The sequence below is a fragment of the Haliotis rubra genome, unplaced genomic scaffold (genome assembly GCF_003918875.1).
Source record: "Haliotis rubra isolate DU_JTF1 unplaced genomic scaffold, ASM391887v1 Scf847, whole genome shotgun sequence".
Taxonomy (NCBI): Eukaryota; Metazoa; Mollusca; class Gastropoda; order Lepetellida; family Haliotidae; genus Haliotis; species Haliotis rubra.
This window is the reverse complement of record NW_025767576.1, coordinates 320,157-347,490: the sequence shown is the minus strand read 5'-3', so window position 1 is coordinate 347,490 and position 27,334 is coordinate 320,157. Positions and strand designations below refer to the sequence as shown.

Here is a 27,334-nt window from a genome sequence, read left to right as displayed (position 1 = left end):
CTCTGCTGAACTTGTTATGTTTGGGTGGGACTCGAATACTGTCACAGATACTGTTTTTGACCTCTTACTATTGATGGCTAAATTCTTTGTGTATAAATGTCGGTGTCAAAGGGTAAAACCACACATTGCTGGTTTTAAAAAAGTGTCTGAACAGAGGCATTCTGTTGAGAAAATTAGTTTCTCAAGCAGAAATAAACTCAATAAATGCTGCACAAAGTGGGCTCTCTATCATCCACTTTTCAGTTAGTCTAGCCTAAAGTATAAGTGAAAAGCAGACACATAGTAAAAGCTGGCAGTGTATTTTAATCTTACAACAGTATTAGTATGAATGTGAGATTGAATGATTTTTTTTTCTCAAGAAAATGTCAGAATTTCTGTCACTAAGATTTCAAACTGTACAATTGAGAGTCACCCTTTCCCTGGAGGTGATCCAGGGACCTTCTGACATTATAAAAACATTGAAATTAAAAAAAAAAAATTTAAATGTCCATGAAAACTAAACTAAAGGTTTTTCAATACTGTAAAAGAAACCTGTCATGTAAAGTTTCGGCATGTGTTGAGGTGCTTATCAAGATTATTTACCCATATGTCTAGAAGTTGATCAGCGATTATTGGCGGAAGGCGCTTAATACAGGCAATGCGGTATTGCAGATCTTAAGGTTTTACTTCCAGTTTAGGCTTTGAAGCTTATTTACATATAGACCTACCACATAGATAGGGTGAAGTATGGAACATTTTCTGTTGACTGGTTTGTGATATGTGAAATGCCAATATCTGTCGGTGATAGTTGAAGAATGAGCACCCTGGTAAACACAAAACTATGCATATATTTGTCAACAGAAAGCATTTGTCGGATTTAATTAGAGACAATGTGGACTAAAATCTACTTATCTTACAAACCAGGGCACCGTTCTACAAAACTATCTCAGAGCTGCGACTGTCATAAGTCAGTGTTAAAGTATGGGAGTTAAACAGTCACCTTAGCGCGCGCTAAGATTGCATTGTGGAGTGGGGACAAGGGTTCTGTTTTATATATTTAGTTGACTACCAACAACTTTGTTATCTGCTATTGTTCTTTAAACCCCTGGATGCCAGATAGACATATATGTCCCTCCCCTTCAACCCTTAAATTGAAGTTGAATATAACTGCAATTGAATTCACTCCATTGGATTGGAAAAATATAGTCAGGTAGATCCACTGCCAGGCAAGCTAAATTCTCGCAAATGATACACTTTTCAGATCTTATGAAATTGTGCATTGGAAAAGAATCAAATGAGTGGCATCAAGCAGGTGAACATAGGTTTATGAGAGTCGTACAGAAACGTCAGCTTTGTGTTATTGCACTTATATGGCGATGTGCATGGAATGTGCATGTACTAGTGAGAACTATCACCGGGTTTATAGTAGGGGTGTCGCGATACGAGAATGTATCGATGCATCGATACGTTTTTTTACTAACGATACGATACGCGATACATGCTTGCATGTATCGATTCCTATTTTAAAACTTTATCGATTCAAATTTTTATGCTATATCCATCTCCTTCAAAGTCTTGATAGTAAAATTATACGAGATCGCTCCGATAAATAGATGTAGCTAGCTTTACTTAAAAAATAGGTTGGAAACTAACAGCTTTTGTGATTGGCTAGACTATTTTGATGGACCAATCAGCGAGCGCGTACGTTGCCGATAAGGTAAAGCTATGAAAAGGCGCGAAAATTATGTATCGCAATACGTATCGTATCGTGACCTTAAAATCGGATATGTATCGTATCGTGAGATTGGTGTATCGTGACACCCCTAGTTTATAGTGCCAAGCAAACAGACACCACGCTAAAGGTTAATATGGATACTCTCCTCAGACACATTTCACCAACTGAGACAATCAGTCCTTGTCATATCCCATATCGCCTAGCAGGCAGGGTAGGAACAAGAACCATCTTTTAGCGTCATTTGGTTTGATGCAGCCAGGGTTCAAACCTCCAATCTTGAGCTCTCCAAGGAAACAATCCCCTTGGCCACGGGAGTCCCACACTCCAAGAACACACAGGCACACTCTGGAAATCTTGCGCCAGAGTCAATGAGTTCCTTCTGTGACGGAGGCGTCAATAGTCAAAGTATTCCGAGTTTGTATCACTGGTATCAAGTTGAGCAATTTGATCAGTGACCATGTTGAGAATCTGTTCCACATCGTCGGCGTTGCTATTGGTGATGGTGCTTGTTGTTGACAACTCACTCAGTGACCGTCTGCTGGAAGAAATAGGTCATGCCTGAAGTCAGCTTTGAAAAAACATGCTAACTTTACAATGTGAAATTCTTCTTATGATGGCTCAAGTGGTAAAATTGGTGTGGTTTTGTCATAAGCATAAAAAAAACCTGAATATGTGACCTTGAAAATTTGTCCTTTCAGCTTTTTCTGGTAGACTATTAATAGACAGATATTTAATCATTTTTCAGCTTGGAATTTCCCATAAAATCTTATCAAATTGTATTAGACCGTATCAGATCAGTGTAGCCCTGTGCATACCCTTTGACCTCTCAGGGGATGAGATGAATCAGTGTATGAACAGATTCCGACAAAAATCATCTAAGATGTTACCTAAGGTCTCACAAACTCACCTTTCAGTCATTATTTAGACATTTTCAATCCAGGTAATAGACGTAATAGTTCGGTTCTTGTATGATACTGGGACAGTTATGGTGCTCATTACGTCCCTGATAGATATACCTGTGAAGATTCGGGTTAGAATTGGTCTTCAGCAACCCATGTTTGTCGTAAGAGGCGACTAATGGCATCGGGTGGTCAGACTCACTGACTTGGTTGACACTTGTCATCGTGTCCCGATTGTTTAGATCAATGCTCATGCTGTTGATCACTAGATTGTATGGTCCAGACTTGATTATTTACAGACCACTGGAATCTCGCCTGTATCTTCATGGGTGTGCAAATATTGGTTGTTGAACAGTAATTCTAACCTATGTCTTCTTGGGTGTAAAACTATTGGTTGCTGAAGACCAATTTCAACCTGTATCTTCACAGGGTACAAATATTGGTTGCTGAAGACCAATTTCAACCTGTATCATCACAGGGTACAAATATTGGTTGCTGAAGACCAATTCCAACCTGTATCATTCACAGGGTACAAATATTGGTTGCTGAAGACCAATTCCAACCTGTATCTTCACAGGGTACAAATATTGGTTGCTGAAGACCAATTCCAACCTGTATCATCACAGGGGTGTAAGTATTGGTTGCTGAAGACCAATTCCAACCTGTATCTTCACAGGGTACAAATATTGGTTGCTGAAGACCAATTCCAACCTGTATCTTCACAGGGGTGTAAGTATTGGTTGCTGAAGACCAATTTCAACCTGTATCTTCACAGGGTACAAATATTGGTTGCTGAAGACCAATTCCAACCTGTATCATCACAGGGTACAAATATTGGTTGCTGAAGACCAATTCCAACCTGTATCTCACAGGGTACACAGGGTACAAATATTGGTTGCTGAAGACCAATTCCAACCTGTATCATCACAGGGTACAAATATTGGTTGCTGAAGACCAATTTCAACCTGTATCATCACACGGTACAAATATTGGTTGCTGAAGACCAATTCCAACCTGTATCATCACACGGTACAAATATTGGTTGCTGAAGACCAATTCCAACCTGTATCTTCACAGGGTACAAATATTGGTTGCTTAAGACCAATTCCAACCTGTATCATCACAGGGTACAAATATTGGTTGCTGAAGACCAATTCCAACCTGTATCTTCACAGGGGTGTAAGTATTGGTTGCTGAAGACCAATTTCAACCTGTATCATCACAGGGTACAAATATTGGTTGCTGAAGACAATTCCAACCATCATCCTCACAAGAGACATGAGTTATTGACCTGAGGCAAGATGTGATTCATGGAATCTTGTTAAGTATTTTGTGAATATTACATGTACTTTCTTGTGTTGCTCCTGGAGCTTGAAACAGTCCCAGTTTTGGGGAGGGCGATGTCATTCTTACAGAGGAAGTCGAGGAAATAACTGTAATCTTCTGACGGGATGAATGGACTTAAGTCTGAAAAACAAACATATGCCTCATTATGAGAATAGAGGTTCCTAAATCCAGCAAACCATTAACAGAAAATTAAGAAGGACATGATAATAGCCACTGGTGACGCTGTAACAGAGCAACAGAATTCCAGTTTAGTTTGGCAAGGGTAGAAAACAGACTTTTACAGTCAGGTCAGAGTTAACTCCCTTGCCTTGAGTGAGTGAGTATTGCTTTACGCCACCCGGGTCTTCGGCGTGATGAGTGAACGCTTTCATGAAGATGTTGTGTAAAATGAGGAGGCAAGTCGACACCCACCTGCCAAAAGATGTTTCCTTTCTTGACCATACAGAAAGAGCACCTGCGCACAAAATTCATCTATCGGCATGTCACTGTACAACCTTCGCAGAAGTTCAGCAAAATGGCGCAGTTCTTCTGGATTCATTTTCTGATGCAGCTGAAAATTTCAATATTTAAAATAGTAGTCAGGCCAACAGAGAATGTCCAACAGACCCAAGTACATAGCATTGCTGAAGTTTTAATAGCCTTGCTTCAATTAAAGGTAAATAATACAAACTGAAGAACTGACATTGTAACTTATTCTTTTGCATCAATGAAGGTAAGACACTGAAACTATGGGCACAATGTGTCAACCCAACACTTGCTATATTTTAACGCCTATGTTGCTATGTTTAACGCCTAACTCGGCAACATTCTAGCTATAATATCATGGCGGCGGTCTGTAGATAATCTGGACTGACAATCCAGTGATCAACAGCATAAGCATCAATCTATGCAAGTGGGATACAGGGACATGGGTCAACCAAGTCATCGAGCCTGACCACCTGATCACTGGTTATTTGTTACTGCAAGAACCACAGGACTGGATCCAGATAATTACGGAAATGGGAGTCCTGGAACTGTATAGGATGTTATCGAAATGGCGGCAAGTGAGTTTAGTTTTACGCCGCTTTTAGCAATATTCAAGCAATATCACAGCTGGGAAGACACCAGAAATGGGTATCATTGTACCCATGTGAGGAATCAAACCCCCGTCTTCTGCGTGACAAACAAATGCTTTAACCACTAGACTACACCACATAAAGTACTCAGTAGTTGTTTCAGATACTCCAAGGTCTTGCCTGGCGCTCGGCATTAATGGGTACAACAAGGCCTGGTCGGCTCGGAGTCAGTATAATGTGTCTGAGTGGGGTATTCATGCTTCACTGCGGCATGGTATGTCAGTGGGCTAGCACTATAAAACCAGCTTCAGTCTGGGCTAGTACAAGCAGCCGCACATACACATATCCACGCATGCACGTCGTCATATGAGCGAAATATTCTCAAGCACGACGTTAAACCCAATTCCACCACTCCGAGGTCTACCTCTAAGGAGGCGGTTGGGTAGTCTAGTGGTTAATACATTCGCCTGTCACGCCGAAGACCCCACATGGTACAGTATGTGAAGCCCATTTCTGGTGGCCCCCGTTGTGATATTGCTGGAATATTGCTAAAAGCGACATAAAACCTTACTCACTCATTGTATTGGGTATGTAGATGATAACACACTAACTTTAAACATGTAATCTTTGACGAGGTCAGAAGGAACACTGATCTCGCTCCCCTTCATGCTCTTCTCACTGGGATCTGATCTGGGATTCGGGGTGGAGTTTGTGATAATCGGGAGATCAAAGTTTGATGATGTCAAGCTGAAACATATATGCAAAAATGATGATGATTAGAGTGCACTCAATCTTCATTCTCAGCTCCCTGGGGAACATTCAAGTCCAGGTGCCTGAGAAGTTTACAGTCCAACATGCCATCTCATCTTACCGGGTACCCATTCGTTGCTATGAGAACTTTTTATTACTGTGGAATGTCAAATGATAATCATGTCATTGTCATCATCATTTTCAATATTAGTTTCATATTATCACGTGTGAATTTTAAATGTTAGCTGATTTTTTTTAAAATTGCAGAACAAGCCATCCAAAAGCATCTACATCTTGCCTTGATGATTAACTGGGCACCGGATTAAACATAAAGTCGTAAAATATGTATATATTTCATAAATATTATTGAGACAAATCTTTGACATATATGTCAACCAAGTCAGCGAGCCTAACCACCTGATCCTATTAGTTGTATCTTACGACAAGTATGTGTTGGTAAATACCAGTTCTAACCTGGATCTTCAGGTCAGCTGGATATGACAAGAATTGAACTTACAATGATGGACGCCCTGGAATCATGGGAATCACAGTTGTCGAATCTGAAACTAAATACAAAACTGAGATGAATATTTTATCTTTTTGATTAATGTACACCTAGCACAATATCTGTAAGTCCACAAGGTTGGGAATGGGCATGAGTGAGTGAAAGAATTATGAAATACGGTGCAAGAATATTCCATGTAAATAAAAGACAAGAAAAACATCACAGTTTTTGCTACAGTTCTTGCTACTGTGCCTCCCTCAGCCTCCCCATCTTTTCTTGTCTCTTTCGGTGTCTCCCTCCTCCTTTCCCTCTCCGACCCATGAAGATCCGAGTCAGAATTGATCTTCAGTAACCCAATTGCTTGTCGGAAGAGGTGACTAATGGGATCGGGTGGTCAGGCTCGCTGACTTGGTTGACACATGTCATTGTATTCCAATTGTGCAGATCGATGCTCATGCTGCTAATCACTGGATTGTCTGATCCAGACTTGACTATTTACAGACCTCCGCCATATAGCTGGAATATTGCTGAGTGCGGCATAAAACTAAACTCACTCACTCACTCTTCCCTCTCCCAGCCTCCTGTGTCCCTCCCTCCCCCATCACTCTACTTCTACCCACTTATTTGCTCTTTATGAAGCTATATATTAACTTAACTGCAAGAAATTTATCATCGACAGAGCATGCAATCGTGCATGAGTAAGTGAGTGAGTTCGGTTTTATGCCACTTTTAGCAATATTCCAGCAATATCACGGCGGGGTACACCAGAAACGGGCTTCACACATTGCGCCCGTGTGGGGAATTGAACCCGGGTCTTTGGCATGACGAGCAAACGCTTTAACCACCAAACTACCCTATCAAACATGAATGAGGTGGTTCTGCATATCATTCCTACATAATGAATATTCAAAATGCTAACTGTAAACACAAAAACACTTATCCCTACACTACAACAATACAATTTCAGGTGTCTAAAAAAAGAATATTACATTATTTAATACAATCAGGGGAAGTTGGGTAGCCTCGTGTTTAAAGCGTTCACTCTTCATGCACCTGGCTTAGATTCCCACATGGGTACAATGTGTGAAGCTCACCTCTTGTGTCCCCCGCGTTGATATTGCTGGAATATTGCTAAAAGCTACACTCACTCACTCACTCACTCACACTCACAAAATCAAATGTGTGATTCTCATACAAGAATACCAAATCGTCAAGTCCACCTACCATCGGAAGATCCACTGTGAGATGTGCTGGTTGAGATTTCAGGAATGTGAGGAGCGAAGAGATGCATTGTTGCCTCCGTGTACACCAGCTGGAAACACTGACCAATCAGAGCGCATAGTTCCTCTGCTGCTTGCTGTGGGAACCAATCAGAATACAGATACTGAACAAGATCCTTGTAAAGTCCTCATGAAAAGGAAACACCTTTAAGGGCTGACAGCTGCTTTTTGTAATAGATGCGACATTTCGGTGTAGGGGCCAACATCGTTATACAGCATCTGCACCGAAACGTCAAATCTTTTGCAATTAAGAAGTTGTCTATCCATAAAGCTGTTTCCTCTTCATCATACCAGCTTCTACATGAAACTCAAAGAAGTTAAATCACCATAAGATTATCAGTAGTGATTGACCTTGAATTTATCTGAAATTCGACCAGGCCTCTTAGCATTATCGGGGTAGCCTAGTGGTTAAAGCGTTCGCTCTTCACGCGGAAGGCCCAGGTTCGATTCCCCACATGGATACAATGAGTGAAGCCCACTTCTGGTGTCCCTCGCAATATTGCTGGAATATTGCTAAAAGCGGCGAAAAGCAAAACTCACTCAGCATTACCCTATTGCCACAAACTTATTTGAATATCATGTGGGTAGACTTTTCTTGTATGTAAGTAAACATGCTTGTTCTGATATCACAGCAGATGGGCTAGAATAATGCTCAGTCTCTGAATATATATATTTTGATAGAAGCAATCAATTCCTTGAAAAGGAGCCCCAGTGCCTAAGAAAGGATATTCTGAATCTTAAGAAATCTAGACTTGCTTCTTTTAGGGCTTTAGCATTGGAGAAAGGGCTAGACAGAAAATAATATAGTTCAGGGACTGTGAGACAGACTACGGATGAGCCTAATCCCAGATTTTCGGTTAACTTGACATATTAATTTTCATAATTATATAGATATGCTACAACAACAGAGAGGTGTATGACAATATACAGTTTTCTGCAAAGTGACCATATCACTAGCTCTCTACACGGCTTCTATTACAGTACATGGAACAGTACAACCATTGAAACATAGTCTAGGTACCCAAATGGAAACAGTTTTTCACATTTCAAGATATATTCTCCACTTTATGACATATTTATCTAAATGTGTTGACTCCGATATATAAAACAGATGGAAACATAATTCCCGTTACATCACTGGGTGTCAGATTAATGTTGAAAGCCGAAGTGATGCTGGTCTTTTTGTGTAAGCCCGATAGGTTGCAAAATTTTATATTTAGATAGTATTGAGGGTTTGCCCAACTTTCATAGTAAAAGTCATGTGTAAGCCCGGCCTTTTTTTATAATGGTAGCTACGCCCCTGTCTACCACTTGAAACTCAGGAGCACATGCATGTCACAGAAAAATCAGGGGAACCTCAACAAGTGCTTGGTTAATGAATATACATGGATTTTCCTTAAAGGAACCTGAGACCAACAAAACACCATGCTTGTCTGTGTCAAAATCTGGATTTGTATTAAAATTTAAAATTTCATTTGATTTTCTGTATGTATCTGTGAATCCACAGGAATAAGGCTACCATAATCCAGAGGGAATGTTTACGTTATAAAAACACCATGCTTGTCTGTGTCAAAATCTGGATTTGTTTTAAAATTTCATTTGATTTTCTGTATGTATCTGTGAATCCACAGGAATAAGGCTACCATAATCCAGAGGGAATGTTTACGTTATGATTACACCATGCTTGTCTGTGTCAAAATCTGGATTTGTATTTGGAGGAAATGGTTGATGATTCAGAATCTTGTTACCTTTGATTGACAGTACAGGACAGACAAACTGCAGTCTTCCAGGGTTCCTTGAAAATTAAAAATACAAATACTTCAAATTTAAAGATTATGGAAAGTCTAGTGGTTAAAGTGTTTGCTTGTCATGGCCGAAGACCCAGGTTCGATTCCCCACATGGGTACAATATGTAAAGAACATTTCTGGTGTTCTCCGCCATGGTATTGCTGAAATATTGCTAAAAGTGGCATAAAACTAAACTCACTCACTCATCAAGTTGTTTCATGTAACAAACATAAATTCTTAGGGGCCAGTTCTAAACTGAATACCCCAGCGGTACTGCTTGGAACATATAGAAATTAATCATCACTGAATTCTCTGGTTTCACAACCCACCATGTTTGAGAGCCAGAATATGCTGATCATCATCCTTTACATAACATACTGCAGCAATCTCATGCATGGGTATCCGCAGCAACAGATCCTGGAACATAACAAGGGAGAGAACTCTTTAAAATATAGCCTAGTTAGAATAGACACAGCTCAAAAGTTCTGCATTTTACTGTGTTGTATACCAGACAAAACTGCAACATCATGCATTTGTGTCCAAAGCATGACATCCTGGAACATAACAAGGGAGAGAACTCCATGTTTTCAGCTCAGTCAGAGAGGACATATATCTGTAGTTAAAAGAGTTTAGTTTTACGCCGCTTTTAACAATATTTCAGCAATACACGGACGGGGCAACACCAGAAATTGGCTTCACACATGTCCATGTGGGGAATTGAACCCGGGTCAGCAGCATGACGAGCGAACGTCTTAACCACTAGGCTACCCCACCTGTGGTTTAAGTAGAAGCAAAACTGCAACATCTTGGAGCATAACAAGGGAGAGAAGAACTAAGCTGACAAGATTCATAAGAGAGAAATTGGTTTTGCGCCACTTTTAGCAATATTCCAGCAATATCACGGCATGGGACACCAAAATGGGCTTCACATGTTGTACCCATGTTGGGAATCAAACCCGGGTCTTCAGCATGGCAAGCGGATGTAAACCATTAGGCTACACCACTACCCCTGACAAGAAGAAACAGGTGGCCATCTTGCCACTGCCGGGGTGGAAATAATTTTAAAATTGCTAGTGTACTCTGGAACAGTGGCACATGTAAAATCACTTGCCCTGATAATTTTTCCACTATACCGGACGTTTTCTTGTAGATTTTTTTAAACAAACAATATAATTAACATTGGAAAGTCAACTGGACACCGGTACAGTCATTCGTCACCACTCGCCCCTTTCCGTAACCCGCTATTCGGCTTGTCCTGGAATAACACGATTTGGTCACGAATGCGGTACAGTGTGATATACAAATGTGCTTGCCCGACAGAAAAAAACACTGGACTCGGACGTCGGGCAATGGGTTATTTCTACCCCTGCGACTGGTGCTGCAAATGACAGTGTATCACTTAAATCTGTCACAGTCAGCTTCCATTCATGTCACAAGCAAATCTGAGCACAACATTCAATGGGCTCAGCCCGAAAACTGTTCTTGACAAGACAATCCCTGAGGATTTTCTTTTCATTTCAGTGTTTATTCTGTAACTTTATGATGCCATGATGCAAAAAATGAGAGTCCGTAAATACTCTTTCTAAAATAATTCATTTTGGTAAGGCCCAAAAGTAACTGTAAAACTTGTTGGACTTGACAAATTCAAGAACAATATGTTGGGTTTGAGAAGCATGCATGTCATGGAAATTAGAGGTGAATTCAGATAAAACATCTATTACTACATTTTCTCATTGAGGTACTGTTGTGTAATGGCAATTAGGTGCTTTACTCTGGGAGTGTGGGTTCAAATCCCAGAAGGGACTCAACCCAAAAAAGCACTATGGTACTTTACTAAGAAAGAGTAACCCCCCAAATAACATGCATTATATTTGACCATTTTCTGAAAGGCATTGTCTGTATACATAGTTTGGATAGATGGATGGTCAGGCTCGCTGACTTGGTTGACACATGTCATCATATCCCAGTTGCATAAATCGATGCTCATGATGTCGATCACTGGATTGTCTGGTCCAGATTCATTTTACAGAAGGCTGACATATAGCTGGTATATTGCTGAGTGCTGCGTTGAACAACAAACATACCAGTCATAGGTTGGACCTTATGGGCTTTAGATATTGTATTGCAGTACAAGAGTCTGGTTCTCTGACTGACCTCTGTCTGGTTGTATCTGCTAATCTTGACGTTGTTGACACTCAGGCTGAAGATGGCGTCCTGTTCGTACCCAACCTTGGATGGGATCAGTCCTTGCTTCTGAAATAACAGATTTGAGAAACATATCACACTTTAGTCCTTGCACTTGAAATAGAATTTTCAAAGACTGTGCAATTATTAATCTAAGCTGCAATGAGTGATAAGTGATATGCAGTGTATAACACATATCACATAGCCCGTCCCATCGTCCTTGACAGTCTATTTTTGTGAAGGACGGTCTATCAAATAAGTAAGGCCATTCTTTGGTCGGGGGAAATATTTGAAAAACATAAACTTAACTTAGTTTGAACTTCGTCTTATCTATTATTTTTTCATTGTTTTAGTTTTTGGGACTGGCTGTGTTTGTTCAGGACTTGTCACTTTTTTAGACAACCAGTCCTTGGACAGGCCATATTTCAAAACTATTTCATACACTCCAATATGCCACACAGCTGTGACAGAAATTGCAAAGTTTGCTTTCCAACAAATATCCATTTTGTATGCAATAAACATAATCAATGAACTGTGATCACACAGTTACAATCTGCTAAACAGTTCACAGTCGAGTTACTACAAGCAGTTATATTTAGCACTGTGAGTGCATCTCAAAATGAGTCCATCCCAGAAAGATAGGACATGGTTGTGAATGAGTGAGAGTGAGTGAGTGAGTTGAGTTTTACGCTGCACTCAGCAATATTCCAGCTATATGGCAGCGCTCCGTAAATAATCGCGTCTGGACCAGACAATCCAATGATCAACAGCATGAGCATCGATCTGCGCAATTGGGAACCGATGACATGTGTCAACTAAGTCAGTGAGTCTGACCACCCGATCCTGTTAGTCGCCTTTTACGACAAGCATGGGTTGCTGAAGATCAATTCTAATCTGGATCTTCACGGGTTGCATGAGTGAGAGACTGAGTGAGTTAAGAGCGAGACTGATAATGTGAGTATCCTTGTTCTGGTTTGGTAAACACCAGTCCTTTACAGCAGGCCATCTTGGAATGAAGAGTAATGTAAAGATTATTAAATAACAGGTCTGCTGTCTACAGGTTAGTCTGTCTCACAGTCCCTGAACCACATTAATTTCCCTACTGCCAAGCCCTCTTTGCAGTGCTAAAGCCCTAAATAAAGCAAGTCTAGATTTCCTCAGGTTCAGAATCTCTGGTCTCCCTAGGGCTCCTTTTCAATATAAATGGGCTTGTTTGTTACTATCAAAATTATATTTAGAGACTAAGCCTTAGTCTATCTACAGGTCTACAGGTGCAACCTTGCATAACAACATAATGGCCTCTGTACACAGACCATGGGTACCCCTTTCCTTTCACGAAGCAACCTTTACCAAGGTTCTTTAACATTGCACTAAGGTTACCTTAGTGACTCACCTCAGTGCTTTGTGAAAGGAGGCCCATGAAAGTCTAGGGTATATGTGTCAAATCTAGATTACCACAGTTTCTGAAATGAAGAAAGTCTCTGGACTACTTTTATTATATTTTATGAATATAATTTGGAAACTGTTTTTTCTTTTCTTTAAAATATAATGTTCATTTCAGAGACTAGATGTTAGGCTACAGCCTTAGTTGGCTTCAATGTTGCTGCTTTACCTTTTATGGCACTTTGAGCACAGGTGAAGCATTTGAAGTGAAATTCGTAAAAATAACAAATGGTATTACTCAATTGAACTGCTAACACAGTATAATTATAAGATTCTAAGTCTACATTCCTGATGTCAACATTTGCTGACTTGTTTTCAAAGTTCAATGTAAATTTCATGAATTACAGTAATTCCACAGAAGCACTTAAATAATCATCATCGTCGTTGTCACTGTCATCATCACCATCACTATCATCATCACCATCACCACCACCACCACCACCACCATCATCATCATCATCATCATCATCAATGTCATCCTCCTTATCATCATCATCACCACCACCATTCTTAAAAATCCCCAAGGACAGTAAATGTCCACATATTTCATGGATATAGAATGCAATATCTTACAGATTCAACACAAGACATCACTAAAATCAGGGCAACACCCCATTCATGCACTTGGCCAACCTGCCTTTTTCTCTGAATAAAAGGGATTTTCTCTGACTCCCGACAAACAACTAACTACAAACTAGCTCACCTTCCCCTTGTCAATGACTCGGAGAACATCAGTCCTGTTTGTGATGTCTGTGTCAGCAGCAACTCCATCAATCATGCCCGCATACTACAACACAAGGTTATGTTTTTGTTAACTGAGCTATTGGGTTTGGATGATAGGAAAACATCAATGCATTTGTTTCAAATAAAAAATACAGTCGAGCACCGTTCTCTTGATATTCATAGGACCAAGAAAAAATATTGAGTTATCCGAACTTCAAGACATCCAACCAGGGCATGTCATCACATATCATCACTATGAAAGAAAACAAAACACTTTTCAGTATGTTTTGATTCGAAACTATAATTCGTTATCAGTAGTGTCCAGATTTCATGCACTGTGTGAGGGCAAAACTTCAGCATCACCAATGTGAAGACACATGGAGTCAGATTCTAGCTTTCCGAGCTGGTGTTTGGATCCAATGAGAAGAAATTCTGTCTTGTCTTCATTTAACATGAGAAAGTTAGGTACCATCCACACTCTGGTTTCCTGAATGCACTGTTCCAGTTTTGAGATGTTGCATGAAAGTTCAGAGGATTTGAAGCTGATATAGAGTTGAGTGTCATCTGCATACAGATGGAAATCCAGAAAATGTTTTCGAATTATGTCTCCAACAGGAAGGATGTAAATAGTGAAAAGAAGTGGTCCCAAAACCGATCCTTGTGGCACACCAATCAACAGAGCTGATTTTGTGAGAGTAGGTATCATGGATTTTAACTGATTGGGTGCGATCAGAGCGATAGGACTGAATCCACTTGAGGGCAGTGCTAGTTATACCGATACGAGTCTTAAATCCATGAAGTAGAGTTTTGTGGTTGATAGTGTCAAAGGCACTTGACAAATCAAGAAGAACTAGAGCTGTGACTTTTTGCTGACCCATATTTACCATAATGTCATTGTGAACTCTAACAAGGGCTGTGTCTGTGCTATGGAGTGTTTTGTATGCTGACTGGAAGGACTCTCCGACTGATTTAACTCTAAGTGGTGTTTGATCTGTGCAACTACCTTCTCCAGACATTTGGAAACAAACGACAAGTTCTTGGTCGATAGTTGTTGATGTATAAGTAGGTGTGCTCAGATGAAATTGCACAATTGTTGCATGGAAGAGTATTGCACTTAAAGGCACAATGTCACACATTTTCGACAATATTTTGGCCTATATTTTATATATTGGGGCATATGCATTCACCTTAGCTTCCTTTTGATGCTATAAAAGACTTATTATCCCTTATGACTTGCCTGAAATCGATAATTGAAACTTAGAGGCGAACACCTTCCAAACAGATAACACTTGCCATATATGGAATGTAAATGATTGCTCCGTACATCGAAAATGGTTCGCGCAGTGCTGGATATTTAATATACTTTTGCTCAGATAGGGTATTTTTTAACAAACATATAGACCTGTATTCAAATATATTCCACTTAATGCTCTTTCAATGTTCATCTGTGAGTGAGTGAGTTTAGTTTTACACTCAGCAATATTCCAGCTATATGGCGGCGGTCTGTAAATAATCGAGTCTGGACCAGACAATCCAATGATCAACAGCATGAGCATCGATCTGCGCAATTGGGATACGATGACATGTGTCAACCCAGTCAGTGAGCCTGACCACCCGATCCAATTAGTTGCATCTTACGACAAGCATGGGTTACTGAAGATCAATATTTTAACCCAGACCTTCACGGGTTGTTCATCAGTACATGTGCTGACTGAAGAGTGTCAAGTGTCATGTCACACACATAAGTTCAAAACAAGATATACTAAATCACTGGTAGATCGAGTGGAAAATGTGTACAGCTGACTGCTATTTCCAGCTCTGTTTATGAGACAAATACACGCAATAATCTTAATCCCTGCATAGAATATACAATATTATATACCTTGCGAGACAGAACTGAAAAGGTAAATAATCTTACCTAGTGATGTGTAATTGAAAATTTGACATCTTCATTGACAAAAGTCATTTTCTCTTGTACATTCACACAAAGTGCTACAATATATGTCATTTTCTTACCACTAGAAAAATGAGTTCGATGAAAGTGTTTTGATAAGCCAACCCCTTTCTAATAGACTGCTTTTTGGGGGCCTTTAAATTTGGCTTATCTGTGGTCATACAGTACACCATTACATGTTTATAACAAAATATGGGTTATGGGGCATTCTAAGATGCCTCGGTGAAAGATCAAAGGCACCGACAGTACTTTATCAGACGATAATGTGCACATTTTGCATTACGTCACAATGTATTGATGTCACTGCGCCATTCTAGTCTGCCCCCTCGTAACTGAACAAGCAAGCGTCCTCATGCTTTAACTATAATAGTTCAGGGCGAAAGTGTGCTTTATTACACGATACATGGGGGTAGAGCGAACTGTATTTCTTAATTGTAAACTGCAAGAAAGTTCACAGATGTGTATGTGATGCTGCATAAGTCAGCAAACATATATCTGTTAAGAATTCAAACAGTAGTTATTACGGTAATAGTTGTTGATAATTCTAAGAATACTTCCTCTATTACATCTCTGCCATAAATCCTGTATGCTGGTTGTCATGGCAATATAAAAAAAAACAAGATTTCAACAGAAGTGTCTTCTTCACTGTCAACCATCCATGCTCAGTTGTGCAAGTAATAGTATCTTGCTGCCCTCACTCCTGCACATGTGGAGGGTATGAAACCTCACATCTTTGGGTGTTGGAGAAACATTATAGGATTGTTTCTTATGTATTTAATATCTATTTGTATGCAAACAACACAAAATAAGTTGATCTTGCATAAAATCGACACAGAAATGTTCTTATATTGACTTCTGAAAGTGTATTCATTCACCTTGACAACCTTCTGTATATTCTCTTCTATGAGACTATTAGGCGGCACATAATAGTCAGGAGGCTGGAGGTCTCGACTGTTCAACACCTGCGAACCCATGCCTTCATCAGGGCCCCAACTTCGGGTCAGTTGTCTACTGAAGCCCTGAAAAAGCATAGCGAAACTGTTAAAACTGGTTCAATCCTGAAAGTCACACATTTTTCTATTTGGAAAGTTACTGTCAAAATTGAAAAAATCTCATGGGGCTTGAACTTCATCAAGTATTTAATCTAAAAAAAATGACAAAATATTCATGTCCATTTAGTCATAGAGGGTGAAAAACCCATGTGGGAAAACTGGTACCAAACACATGCACATAAGATTGAAATTCAGGTCCCTGATTGAGTACTCCATGGTGATGACTGTCAGATTGTGATGGGCTACTTTCCTGATTGCTATTTATTGATAAGTTAGTTCGTGCTTTGGTCTTGCACACATATCCATGCCGAAAGTTTACAGGTTGAGACTTCTGATGATGTGTTCTCTCTTGTTATCTCGTGTCCATTATTATCTTTGTTCTGATAATCAACAGGTATGACAGAAATGTTGGTGTTCACTCAGGAGGATGTGTTGTAAGCAGTCGTCTGGATAACGTCTGGATTATTTGTGCCTATCAGATACCATTTATCTCACAACTTGTAAACTTCAATGCCATACATAAAAAAAACACTTTATCCATCAAGGGCCATACTTATAAGCAACACTTTATCCATCATTGTCACACACATAACCAACACTTTATCCAACAGTGTCACACATATATCAACACATTATCCAACAGAATCACACATATATCAACACATTATCCAACAGTGTCACACAAATATCAACACATTATCCAACAGAATCACACATATCAACACATTATCCAACAGAATCACACATATCAACACATTATCCAACAGAATCACACATATCAACACATTATCCAACAGTGTCACACATATCAACACATTATCCAACAGAATCACACATATATCAACACATTATCCAACAGAATCACACATATCAACACATCATCCAACAGTGTCACACATATCAACACATTATCCAATATCAGTGTCATCAAATAGAATCACATTATCAACATTATCACAATATCAACACATTATCAACAGAATCATCCATATCAGACTCATTATCACACATATCAATACATTATCCAACAGAATCACACATATCAACACATTATCCAACAGAATCACACATATCAACACATTATCCAACAGAATCACACATATCAACACATCATCCAACAGAATCACACATATCAACACATTATCCAACAGTGTCACACATATCAACACATTATCCAACAGTGTCACACATATCAACACATTATCCAACAGTGTCACATACATATCAACACATCATCCAACAGTGTCACACATATCAACACATCATCCAACAGAATCACACATATCAACACATTATCCAACAGTGTCACACATATATCAATACCTTATCCATCAGTCACACATATCAATACTTTATCCAACAGTGTCACACATACATCAACACTTTATCCAAGAGTGTCACACATACATCAGTCACACATATCAATACTTTATCCAACAGTGTCACACATATATCAATACTTTATCCAACAGTGTCACACATATATCAATATTTATCCAACAGTGTCACACATATATCAACAATTTATCCAACAGTGTCACACATATATCAACACTTTATCCAACAGAATCACACATATCAACAATTTATCCAACATTCACACACATATATCAACACTTTATCCAAGAGTGTCACACATATATCAATACCTTATCCATCAGTCACACATATCAATATTTTAATCAATAGTGTCACACATATATCAATATTAGTACTTTATCCAACAGTGTCACACATATATCATTATTTATCCAACAGTGTCACACATATATCAACAATTTATCCAACAGTGTCACACATATATCAACACTTTATCCAACAGAATCATACATATATCAACACTTTATCCAACAGTGTCACACATATATCAACAATTTATCCAACAGTCACACATGTATATCAACACTTTATCTATCAGTGTTACACACATATCAACACTGTATCCAAGAGTCACACATATATCAACAATTTATCCATAATCAATCAATCATCCCTCTTGTATGGCTATAATATCATACTGAATGTAGTGAAATAAGGTTATATCTCACAGCAAATATATAACTAATCAGAAAGATAAAGCTAATAAAACACCCAGTGATCCGTTAAACAAAGTAGAAGTAATCAGAAATTAAACACATATCTCCTGCAGTTTAATATTTCATACATGTATCACCTGTAATGGAGCTGCCTTCACCACCCTACCTGTGACAACCTACCTCAACATATCAACCCAGAGACAGTATATGAAATCAGATAGGGAGGGTGTTCCTTAGATTCAAACACTGGTAAAATGTCACACCCAAAAAGGACAAAAACATTACATAATACATTTTGTAAAGCACCCACCTGTCGTCTCTGCCTTCCATTCAACATTCGTGACTGCCAGGCTATGATGGGTGGAGCAAGTTGACCCGTATACCAAGGACGTCAAGTGGAACATATCCAATACATACCCGTGAACGTACCCACTGAAATAGGGTTACGCCATTGTTCCGACTCAATACCCTTTAGATGAGGCAGGAGTACACCCTCCTACAGCAATATTGTCCGATCTGAGTCAGTTTATGATCTAAAGGACTGGTTTTATGGCTGTTAGTTGGTGGTGATATTTTCAGTAGGATCTGAGGTGTTTGAAGAGATGAATAACATGAAGGGTGGCGGTAAGGCTTAGTCTCGTACAGTGCAGCCTTTACTGGGTGAGTGCTGGAATGTCGTATAATTGGAGGGACGTCAGTCATGCTTTACTGATTTCAGAATCAGTGGGATATGTCCACATTTACTGGGGCTCACTGCAGACCTTGATAACAGTTGATAATGTCCTCATATTAATGGAGGGACGTCAGTCATGATTCACTGATTCCTGAATCAGAGGGACCTTCCACATTTATAGGGGTTCAGGGTAGACCCTGATTACAGTTGAGAATGTCATATTAATGGAGGGACGTCAGTCATGCTTCACTGATTCCTGAATCAGAGGGACCGTCCACATTTATAGGGGTTCAGGGTAGACCCTGATTACAAAAGGGAATGTCTTCATATATTTCGAGTGACATCACTGTGTTCCATGCTTCATTGACCCAGGGATCAGTGGGAACTATCCACATTCACAGAGGTAAACTGTAGTCTTACTTACAGATGAGAATATTGTCGTATAATTGGAGTGATGTCAACCATCCTTCTTTGATCAAGGAGTACACTGTAGCCATTGGTTACAGTTGGGAATATTGTCGTATAATTGTAGGGATGTCAACCATCCTTCATTGATCCAGGAGTACACTGTAGCCATTGGTTACAGTTGGGAATATTGTCATATAATTGTAGGGACGTCAACCAATGCTTCATTGATCCAGTACACTGTAGCCATTGGTTACAGTTGGGAATATTGTCGTATAATTGTAAGGACGTCAACCACGCTTCATTGATCCAGGAGTACACTGTAGCCATTGGTTACAGTTGGGAATATTGTCATATAATTGTAGGGACGTCAACCACGCTTCATTGATCCAGGAGTACACTGTAGCCATTGGTTACAGTTGGGAATATTGTCATATAATTGTAGGGACGTCAATCACGCTTCATTGATCCAGGAGTACACTGTAGCCATTGGTTACAGTTGGGAATATTAATGTCATTGATAATTGTAGTGGGAATAGTCAATAATTGTAGGGACCAACCATGCTTCATTGATCCAGGAGTACACTGTAGACTTTGGTTACAGTTGGGAATATTGTCGTATAATTGTAGTGACGTCAACCAAACTTCATTGATCCAGGAGTACACTGTAGCCATTGGTTACAGTTGGGAATATTGTCATATAATTGTAGGGACGTCAACCACGCTTCATTGATCCAGGAGTACACTGTAGCCATTGGTTACAGTTGGGAATATTGTCATATAATTGTAGGGACGTCAACCACGCTTCATTGATCCAGGAATACACTGTAGACTTTGGTTACAGTTTGGAATATTGTCACACAATTGTAGTGACGTCAACCACGCTTCATTGATCCAGGAATACACTGTAGACTTTGGTTACAGTTTGGAAATGTTGTCATATAATTGTAGTGACGTCAACCATATTGATCCAGGAGTACCCTGTAGCCATTGGTTACAGTTGGGGAATATTGTCACACAATGTAGGGACGTCAACCACGCTTCATTGATCAGGACCAGACTTTGGCTTCATTGATCACAGGTAGTACAACTGTTCATTGATCCAGGAATACATTAGCCATTGGTTACAGTTGGGAATATTGTCACACAATTGTAGTGACGTCAACCACGCTTCATTGATCCAGGAATACACTGTAGCCATTGGTTACAGTTGGGAATATTGTCATATAATTGTAGGGACGTCAACCACGCTTCATTGATCCAGAAATACACTGTAGCCATTGGTTACAGTTGGGAATATTGTCATATAATTGCAGGGACGTCAACCACGCTTCATTGATCCAGTACACTGTAGCCATTGGTTACAGTTGGGAATATTGTCATATAATTGTAGGGACGTCAACCACGCTTCATTGATCCAGTCACTAGCCATACATTGGTAGCCATTGGGGGCGTCAACCACGCTTCATTGATCCAGTACACTGTAGCCATTGGTTACAGTTAGGGAATATTGTCATATAATTGCAGGGACGTCAACCACGCTTCATTAATCCAGTACACTGTAGCCATTGGTTACAGTTGGGAATATTGTCATATAATTGTAGGGACGTCAACCATGCTTCATTGACCTCCCCATTAGTGTAACAAGATTGTCCAAATTAACAGGGGTTCAGTATAGACTTTGATTCATGGTGGACTAATCGCTGATTAAACGTACATTTCAATTCAGTTTCATTATCACAGCAAATTTGTTTTGAGTGAGTGAATGAGTGTGTATGGTTTTAAGCTGCTATTAGCAATATTCCAGCAACATCATGGCAGGGACACCAGAAATGGGCTCCACACATAGTACCCATGTGGAGAATGAAATCCTCAGTCTTGTGATGAGCGAACGCTTTAACCACTAGGCTACCCTACAAAAAGCTAAATCAAAAGATACATACAAGGATGGAGAGACGAGAAAACAATGTGCAATTGAATAAGCTCAGGTGTGCTTAAAATTGGAAAATTATGAAAGATATCTATGCAAAATGTCTGTCTCGTCAACAGGGTCAAATGAATAGTGATGTTAATTGTATGGAAAAGGTAAAAGGTCAGTCTTGTGAGTGAGTGAGTTTTGGTTTTACGCCGCTTTTAACAATATTCCAGCAATATCACTGCAGGGGACACCAGAAATGGGCTTCACTCATTGTACCCATGTGGGGAATCACCATAACGTGATGAGCCAATGCTTTAACCACTAGCTTACTCCACTGCCCCAGTCAGTCTTGTACTTCATGCCAAAATATAGGAAAACATAACACAAGCTATATGTACCATATTTGCATTACTTTAATCATAGCATCACATCAATTCTTGGAAAATGAGTTAGAGCAATGGCAAATTGTTAACTGAAATTTCTTTACAAAAAATAAATATGGCAGGTATTCTTTCATCACCTGCCTATGTGAGAAACTAACAAAAGGACAGACAAATAAATACAGCTTGTATTTCACAAAGGGTAGATTTTCAGTTTAGAGTAAAAACACTGACACATTACTTGGTCTCATGTAACAGAAACTTTGAACAGGGAATCCTGGCACAAGAAAGGGAGGCAACTCTGAAAATCAAATGTACATCACTTACGATGACTGGGCTCCCCATATGCTATAGATGAGAGGTGGATTCCCCACCCGTACAATACACAAGGAGATCTCTTGAATATGAGTGGTTGAGTTTAGTTTTACGCCGCTTTTAGCAATATTCCAGCAATATCATGGTGGAGGACACCAGAAATGGGCTTCACACATTGTACCATGTGGGGAATCGAACCTGGGTCTTCGGCATGATGGGGGAACACTTTAACCACTAGGCTACCCCATGGCCCCTCTCTTGAATATGGGGGCAGGGGGTAGTCTAGTGAAAGTTAAAGCTCTAATCACGCGCCGAGACCGGGTTCGAATCCCCATGGGTACAATGTGTGAAGCATTTCACAATACCCCCCCATCATGATATTGCTGGAACTTGAGAAGGAAACCATACTCAGTCAGTCAGTCAGTCTCTTGAATATGAAGCAGGGCTATGACTTTAAGCTCAGTAATTTAGTAAATATGTTTTGCATTTCACAATACTTATCATAATCAGAAAATTGAGACTGATCAGGGGCTGCTTTCAAACAACTTAATACACACAAGAGAATACACTGCCATGGTGCTTGGTCTGAGTTGGGACTATAATTAAGAGTACCTTAATATTGGTCTAGAAGATTTCAGGGTGCGCTGTTTAAGTCTAAATGTTTAATACTGTGAATACGGTATGTTATGCAGTAACAATAGTATACCAGATCACCTAAAAAAATCTGTTCATGGAACGCAAAAGTTGTCTGCATGACTAACAAAAATCAGACATTCATGAACGATTTAACAAAGGTGGTCAGGTCACTGAGTGGGTGGCTGGTCTGCCAAGTGACAAGCTGTGCTATTTATTGTTTATCCATTATGAGCAAGCTTCCAAAATAGGGGTTGCACTTCATTAACTTTGGTTCTTGAGTAACCTTAAAGCACTGTAGGCAGGAGGAGAGCCTGGTTGCACCACCTTCTGGATCTTAACCTGTGAATATTTTGTGTAAGCATAACTGAATATATGAATACACAATGCCATTTAGAAAGTGGTCAAATGTAACATATGTTATATTTGGGATTACACTTTCTTTGTAAAGTTAAGATTCTAGTACTTTTGTTGGGTTGAGTCCCATCCTGTATTCAAACCCACACCTTCAGAGTCAGGCACCTAATCGCCAGCACACAAAGTCAGCCTAACCCGCTCAGCCACCGCGGCTTCCACAAAAATGGAAGTCGGACAACTGGTAGTCTAGACTGCCGACTTTGTGTACCCCTCTGATAAGTGTTATTTGGCACAGCTCCCACGTCCGAAAGCTATGAATACACAATGCCATTTAGAAAGTGGTCAAATGTAACAAATGTTATATCTGGGATTACACTTTCTTAGTAAAGTACAGATTCTAGCACTTTCGTTGGGTTGAGTCCCATCTGGGATTCTAAGAAAGTGTAATCCCAAATATAACATATGCTAAAACTGAATATGTCTGGAGCTTGCACACTTACATGTTTTTGGCACTGTTAATGTTTAAGAAAAATGCAACAATCCACAGAGAACTATCCCTAATCACAAAGTCACTGAGACAAAAACATATTTATGTAACAAACAATAATTAAAGCGGAGGATTGTCATGAAATCTTGGTAAAAATGTTCTCTGAAACATCTCCAAGGTATGATACAACAAATACAAAGCCTTAATATAATGCATAGTATTCCCAGAAATTAATGAGAAAGTTGTTTTGGAAAATATCTAATACATGTACTGTATATTACTGTAGATAAGCCGAATTCTGAGGACAAACCAAAAAAGTAGTCTGTAGAAGGGGGTCGGCTTCTTATTATCATTCTTAAGCCTACAAGAGTTGCCTCCCATATTGAGTACCTTACTACATACTGTAACACCTATTTTAAAATTCTGTTATAAGTATTAGGAAACAAAGATTTTCTCAATAATTTCTGGGAAAACTGTAAACTGGTTACTTGATACAATGTAATTGAAAAAAAAAGAGGTCAAGGTCATCACTAGGGTAACCAAGAATCATCATCATCATCATCGTTATCATTTTTCTGTTTAATGAGTTTTTTAGCTCGAGAATGTTCTGAAGCACTGTTCTACAAAGAACAGCCCTTAACTTCTGAGCTCACCTGGATCTGCTCAGCTTATTCTACGAGAGAAGTTTCTGCTCCAGTGACTTCACCTCTTCAGTAGGCTCAGTTGCAGGTCAGCAAGCAATCTTATCCAAGCTTAACTCTTGCCATGTTTCTGGCTTCATGACACTGAGGCATACATATTCAGTCTGGGGTTTAATTAACACATGCTTCTGAACCAGTCAAGTGGGCAATGAGAATGTGTTAATCCATCTGTGAAAGCTTTCTATTGAATTTACCTCTGATAAAAACATGGCTGAGTTTTGCATAGAGCTTGGGTAGATTCATCACACACAGCTCTTTTGATTAGGTTTGAGAATTGACTCAAGCATGAAATAAAGATGTGACATCACACTCATGCATGATTAACAAACAATACAGAACTGTTGATGTTTGGCCTCATAAAGTTCCAACAAGAATTCCACATCAGTGAGCATATAAGGCTTAAGCACACCACAGAGGTTCAACACAGATTTTATTTTTACTAAGACCATTTTTTGTAATTCCTAAGGGATTTCACTTTTGGCGGGGAAAATACATTGCTTACAATCACTGAGAATAGCCAGTCTTGATTATCTGCTAACTAACTGCTGTTGTCATAAGATAATCATGTGCACCTCCATTTAGTGATCTGGGCCCTCGGATTCAGCTAACTACATGATGTTGTTGACAGTTACATTAATGCTTATTGACAGCATGAGTGATTCCTCTAACAAACATCTCATACAAACAGAGTGTTGGTTCAGTACACAAAGAAACAGAACAACCTTCTGAAATTACAATTCCAGTGACCTTGACCTTGACCTTCAAGGAATATCAACCAAAAGGTCACCCTTATCCTCAGCCTAAGGATAAGTATAAAATTTCATCCTCTTGAGTCGCCAGGAACTTAATACATTATATACTGTATGCCCATGAAAGTGAATTTATTCTTCCTAGCAGTTGCTAATATTTTAAGAAGAAGCCTTTTGACTGTGATGCTACAAACCAAACATGATATCCCTTGGTGGATGTCAACATAACAAGAATATTTGCATATGCTACTCATTCAAAATGGGCCATAGTGACCTTCAACTCATATGGTTTGCGTCATCAATTATAGTTAAACAAAACATTTTCATGTGATTTAATCTGCAAAAAAGGAATTTTATTAAAAATGGCAAATACATAATTGATCCACAAATGACCTTCACCGTGATCTTGACCAAAGATTTTGGTCACCTATGACCTTTATATCATCTGAACCCTGCTCTTCAAATGACAGGTACAAAGTTTCACTGACCAACAGCAAATACTCATGTTTTAAAAGAGTATTATATATTTGACCTTGTGTGTGACCTTGACCTTCAGTATCAGTAACAACTATTTCAAGAACATTCCAAAGGGCTACTCAGCATATATACTAAATATGATGTCCTTTGATGAAATTCAAGGTAAAAAACAAAACATACTCATCTGAAGGAATGACCACTTAACCGCATCAGATTTTCATTGCTCGTCCATAAGTAGTCAAGTACGGTAACATAATCTCTACACCACAAGCATAACATTTAAAAAATGTCTGCTGAAGTTGTTTCGCTGAAAATGGCAAACATTCTAGAATGACCTTGATATTACGCATAAGTAACTCATAGCCTTTGCCACAGCATCGTGCCACAGGATGACAAATTTGACTGACATACAGCTGAAAATTCTTTAGGCTATGACCTTGGAGATGACCTTGACCTTTGACAATTAGTAAAAGATATTTCCATTGATGATGTCCAAGCACCTTGATGCAACAGAGGTCAAACTTAGTCATTTATAAGCTGCTTCTTAATATTCTGCTTAATAAACATCATATTTCCTGAAGGTATTTACGGAAATTATCAAGCAAACATCACAGATTAAATCTTTCCTAATGTACACATCGGGAAAAAGGTTAAAAAAAAAACCCTTCTATGTTTTCATACATCCATCTGACATTCATGCAACACTGATAGTATCTTAGGAACCATGGAAACTGACCAAGACACAATGCAGCGACATCTAGTGGACAGTGGTACAAGATCACTATGTTCCCCCAGGGGACCGCAGCACAATGTCTTAGCTTTAAGATAGAAAGAAGCAGAAAAACCAACTGAAAGGACAAATATATATTGCCATGAAGCAGTTATATTAGACAATCGATTTAGAGTTCAGCATTTGAATCTGAATAGCATATAAACTTTGCAAACAAAAATCAATGCGTTCTGTAATATACTTCCTTTCAAAAGTTTAGACTCACTTAAAACACTCACTATATGTTATGGATATATGTGGTTACACTGAAGATGGATGTCTCCACTAACTTGGGGAACCAACTGCAAAGTTTATGCAGATGAATTGCACAAGGATTTGCTAAAAAGCATGTGCAAATATCGTGCATGTGAACAGCTGCGTTTTGGTGTAAAATTTTGTTAAGAATTCGCCAATTTTCACTCATTTTTATCATTTATTGAACTCATGACAATATTCTTTTCAAAGATATGAATTTGTTTTACAATACATCAGTTCATGTGTAAACAATACCTTTAAACAGTAAGGAATATTTTGCAAAATTTAGTTTAGAACAGTTGCCTGAAGTAAGTGGCTATATTTAAACTAGTGAGTCTATATTTTTGAAAGGAAGTATATTACAGAACGCATTGATTTTTGTTTGCAAAGTATATTAATGAAAAAGGGAAATAGCTTCAAAATGAACAAGGGGGATAGTTCTATGGATATGCATCATTCATCTTCTCTATTACATATAATGGTTC

General features: G+C 39.1%; 1 protein-coding gene and 1 long non-coding RNA gene across 7 annotated transcripts; one reads left to right on the top strand and one right to left on the bottom strand.

Moving 5' to 3' along the window:
- Window positions 1–1,724: 1,724 nt before the first annotated feature.
- On the bottom strand, window positions 1,725–19,394 carry LOC124262597 (cerebral cavernous malformations protein 2 homolog). 6 transcript variants are annotated; one of them, XM_046697095.1, is made up of 12 exons: window positions 19,041–19,394; window positions 16,518–16,661; window positions 13,669–13,752; window positions 11,493–11,591; window positions 9,668–9,755; window positions 9,299–9,345; window positions 7,495–7,627; window positions 6,283–6,331; window positions 5,627–5,762; window positions 4,372–4,510; window positions 3,957–4,080; window positions 1,725–2,252 (listed from the first exon to the last, which is right to left on the bottom strand). In XM_046697095.1, exons 1-12 carry the CDS (start codon window positions 19,065–19,067, stop codon window positions 2,108–2,110), a joined length of 1,215 nt encoding a protein of 404 aa, XP_046553051.1. In that variant the 5' UTR covers window positions 19,068–19,394; the 3' UTR covers window positions 1,725–2,107. The 6 variants fall into 6 exon arrangements, with proteins under 6 accessions (XP_046553051.1, XP_046553052.1, XP_046553054.1 ...); XM_046697096.1 differs by having other exon boundaries at window positions 1,725–2,249; XM_046697098.1 differs by having other exon boundaries at window positions 3,963–4,080.
- On the top strand, window positions 11,464–23,929 carry LOC124262600. Its single transcript, XR_006894650.1, has 3 exons — window positions 11,464–11,478; window positions 12,863–12,876; window positions 23,850–23,929. It is a non-coding gene; the product is annotated as an uncharacterized LOC124262600 (long non-coding RNA).
- The last annotated feature ends 3,405 nt before the right edge of the window (window positions 23,930–27,334 follow it).

Coding starts and splice junctions, on each gene's coding strand:
- LOC124262597 (XM_046697095.1), bottom strand. CDS start 19,067: ATGTTGAATGGAAGGCAGAGACGACAG. Junction 9,346..9,667: donor TATTCTGGCTCTCAAACATG/GTGGGTTGTGAA, acceptor TTAATTTTCAAG/GAACCCTGGAAGACTGCAGT. Junction 4,511..5,626: donor TCAAAGATTACATGTTTAAA/GTTAGTGTGTTA, acceptor TGAAATTTTCAG/CTGCATCAGAAAATGAATCC.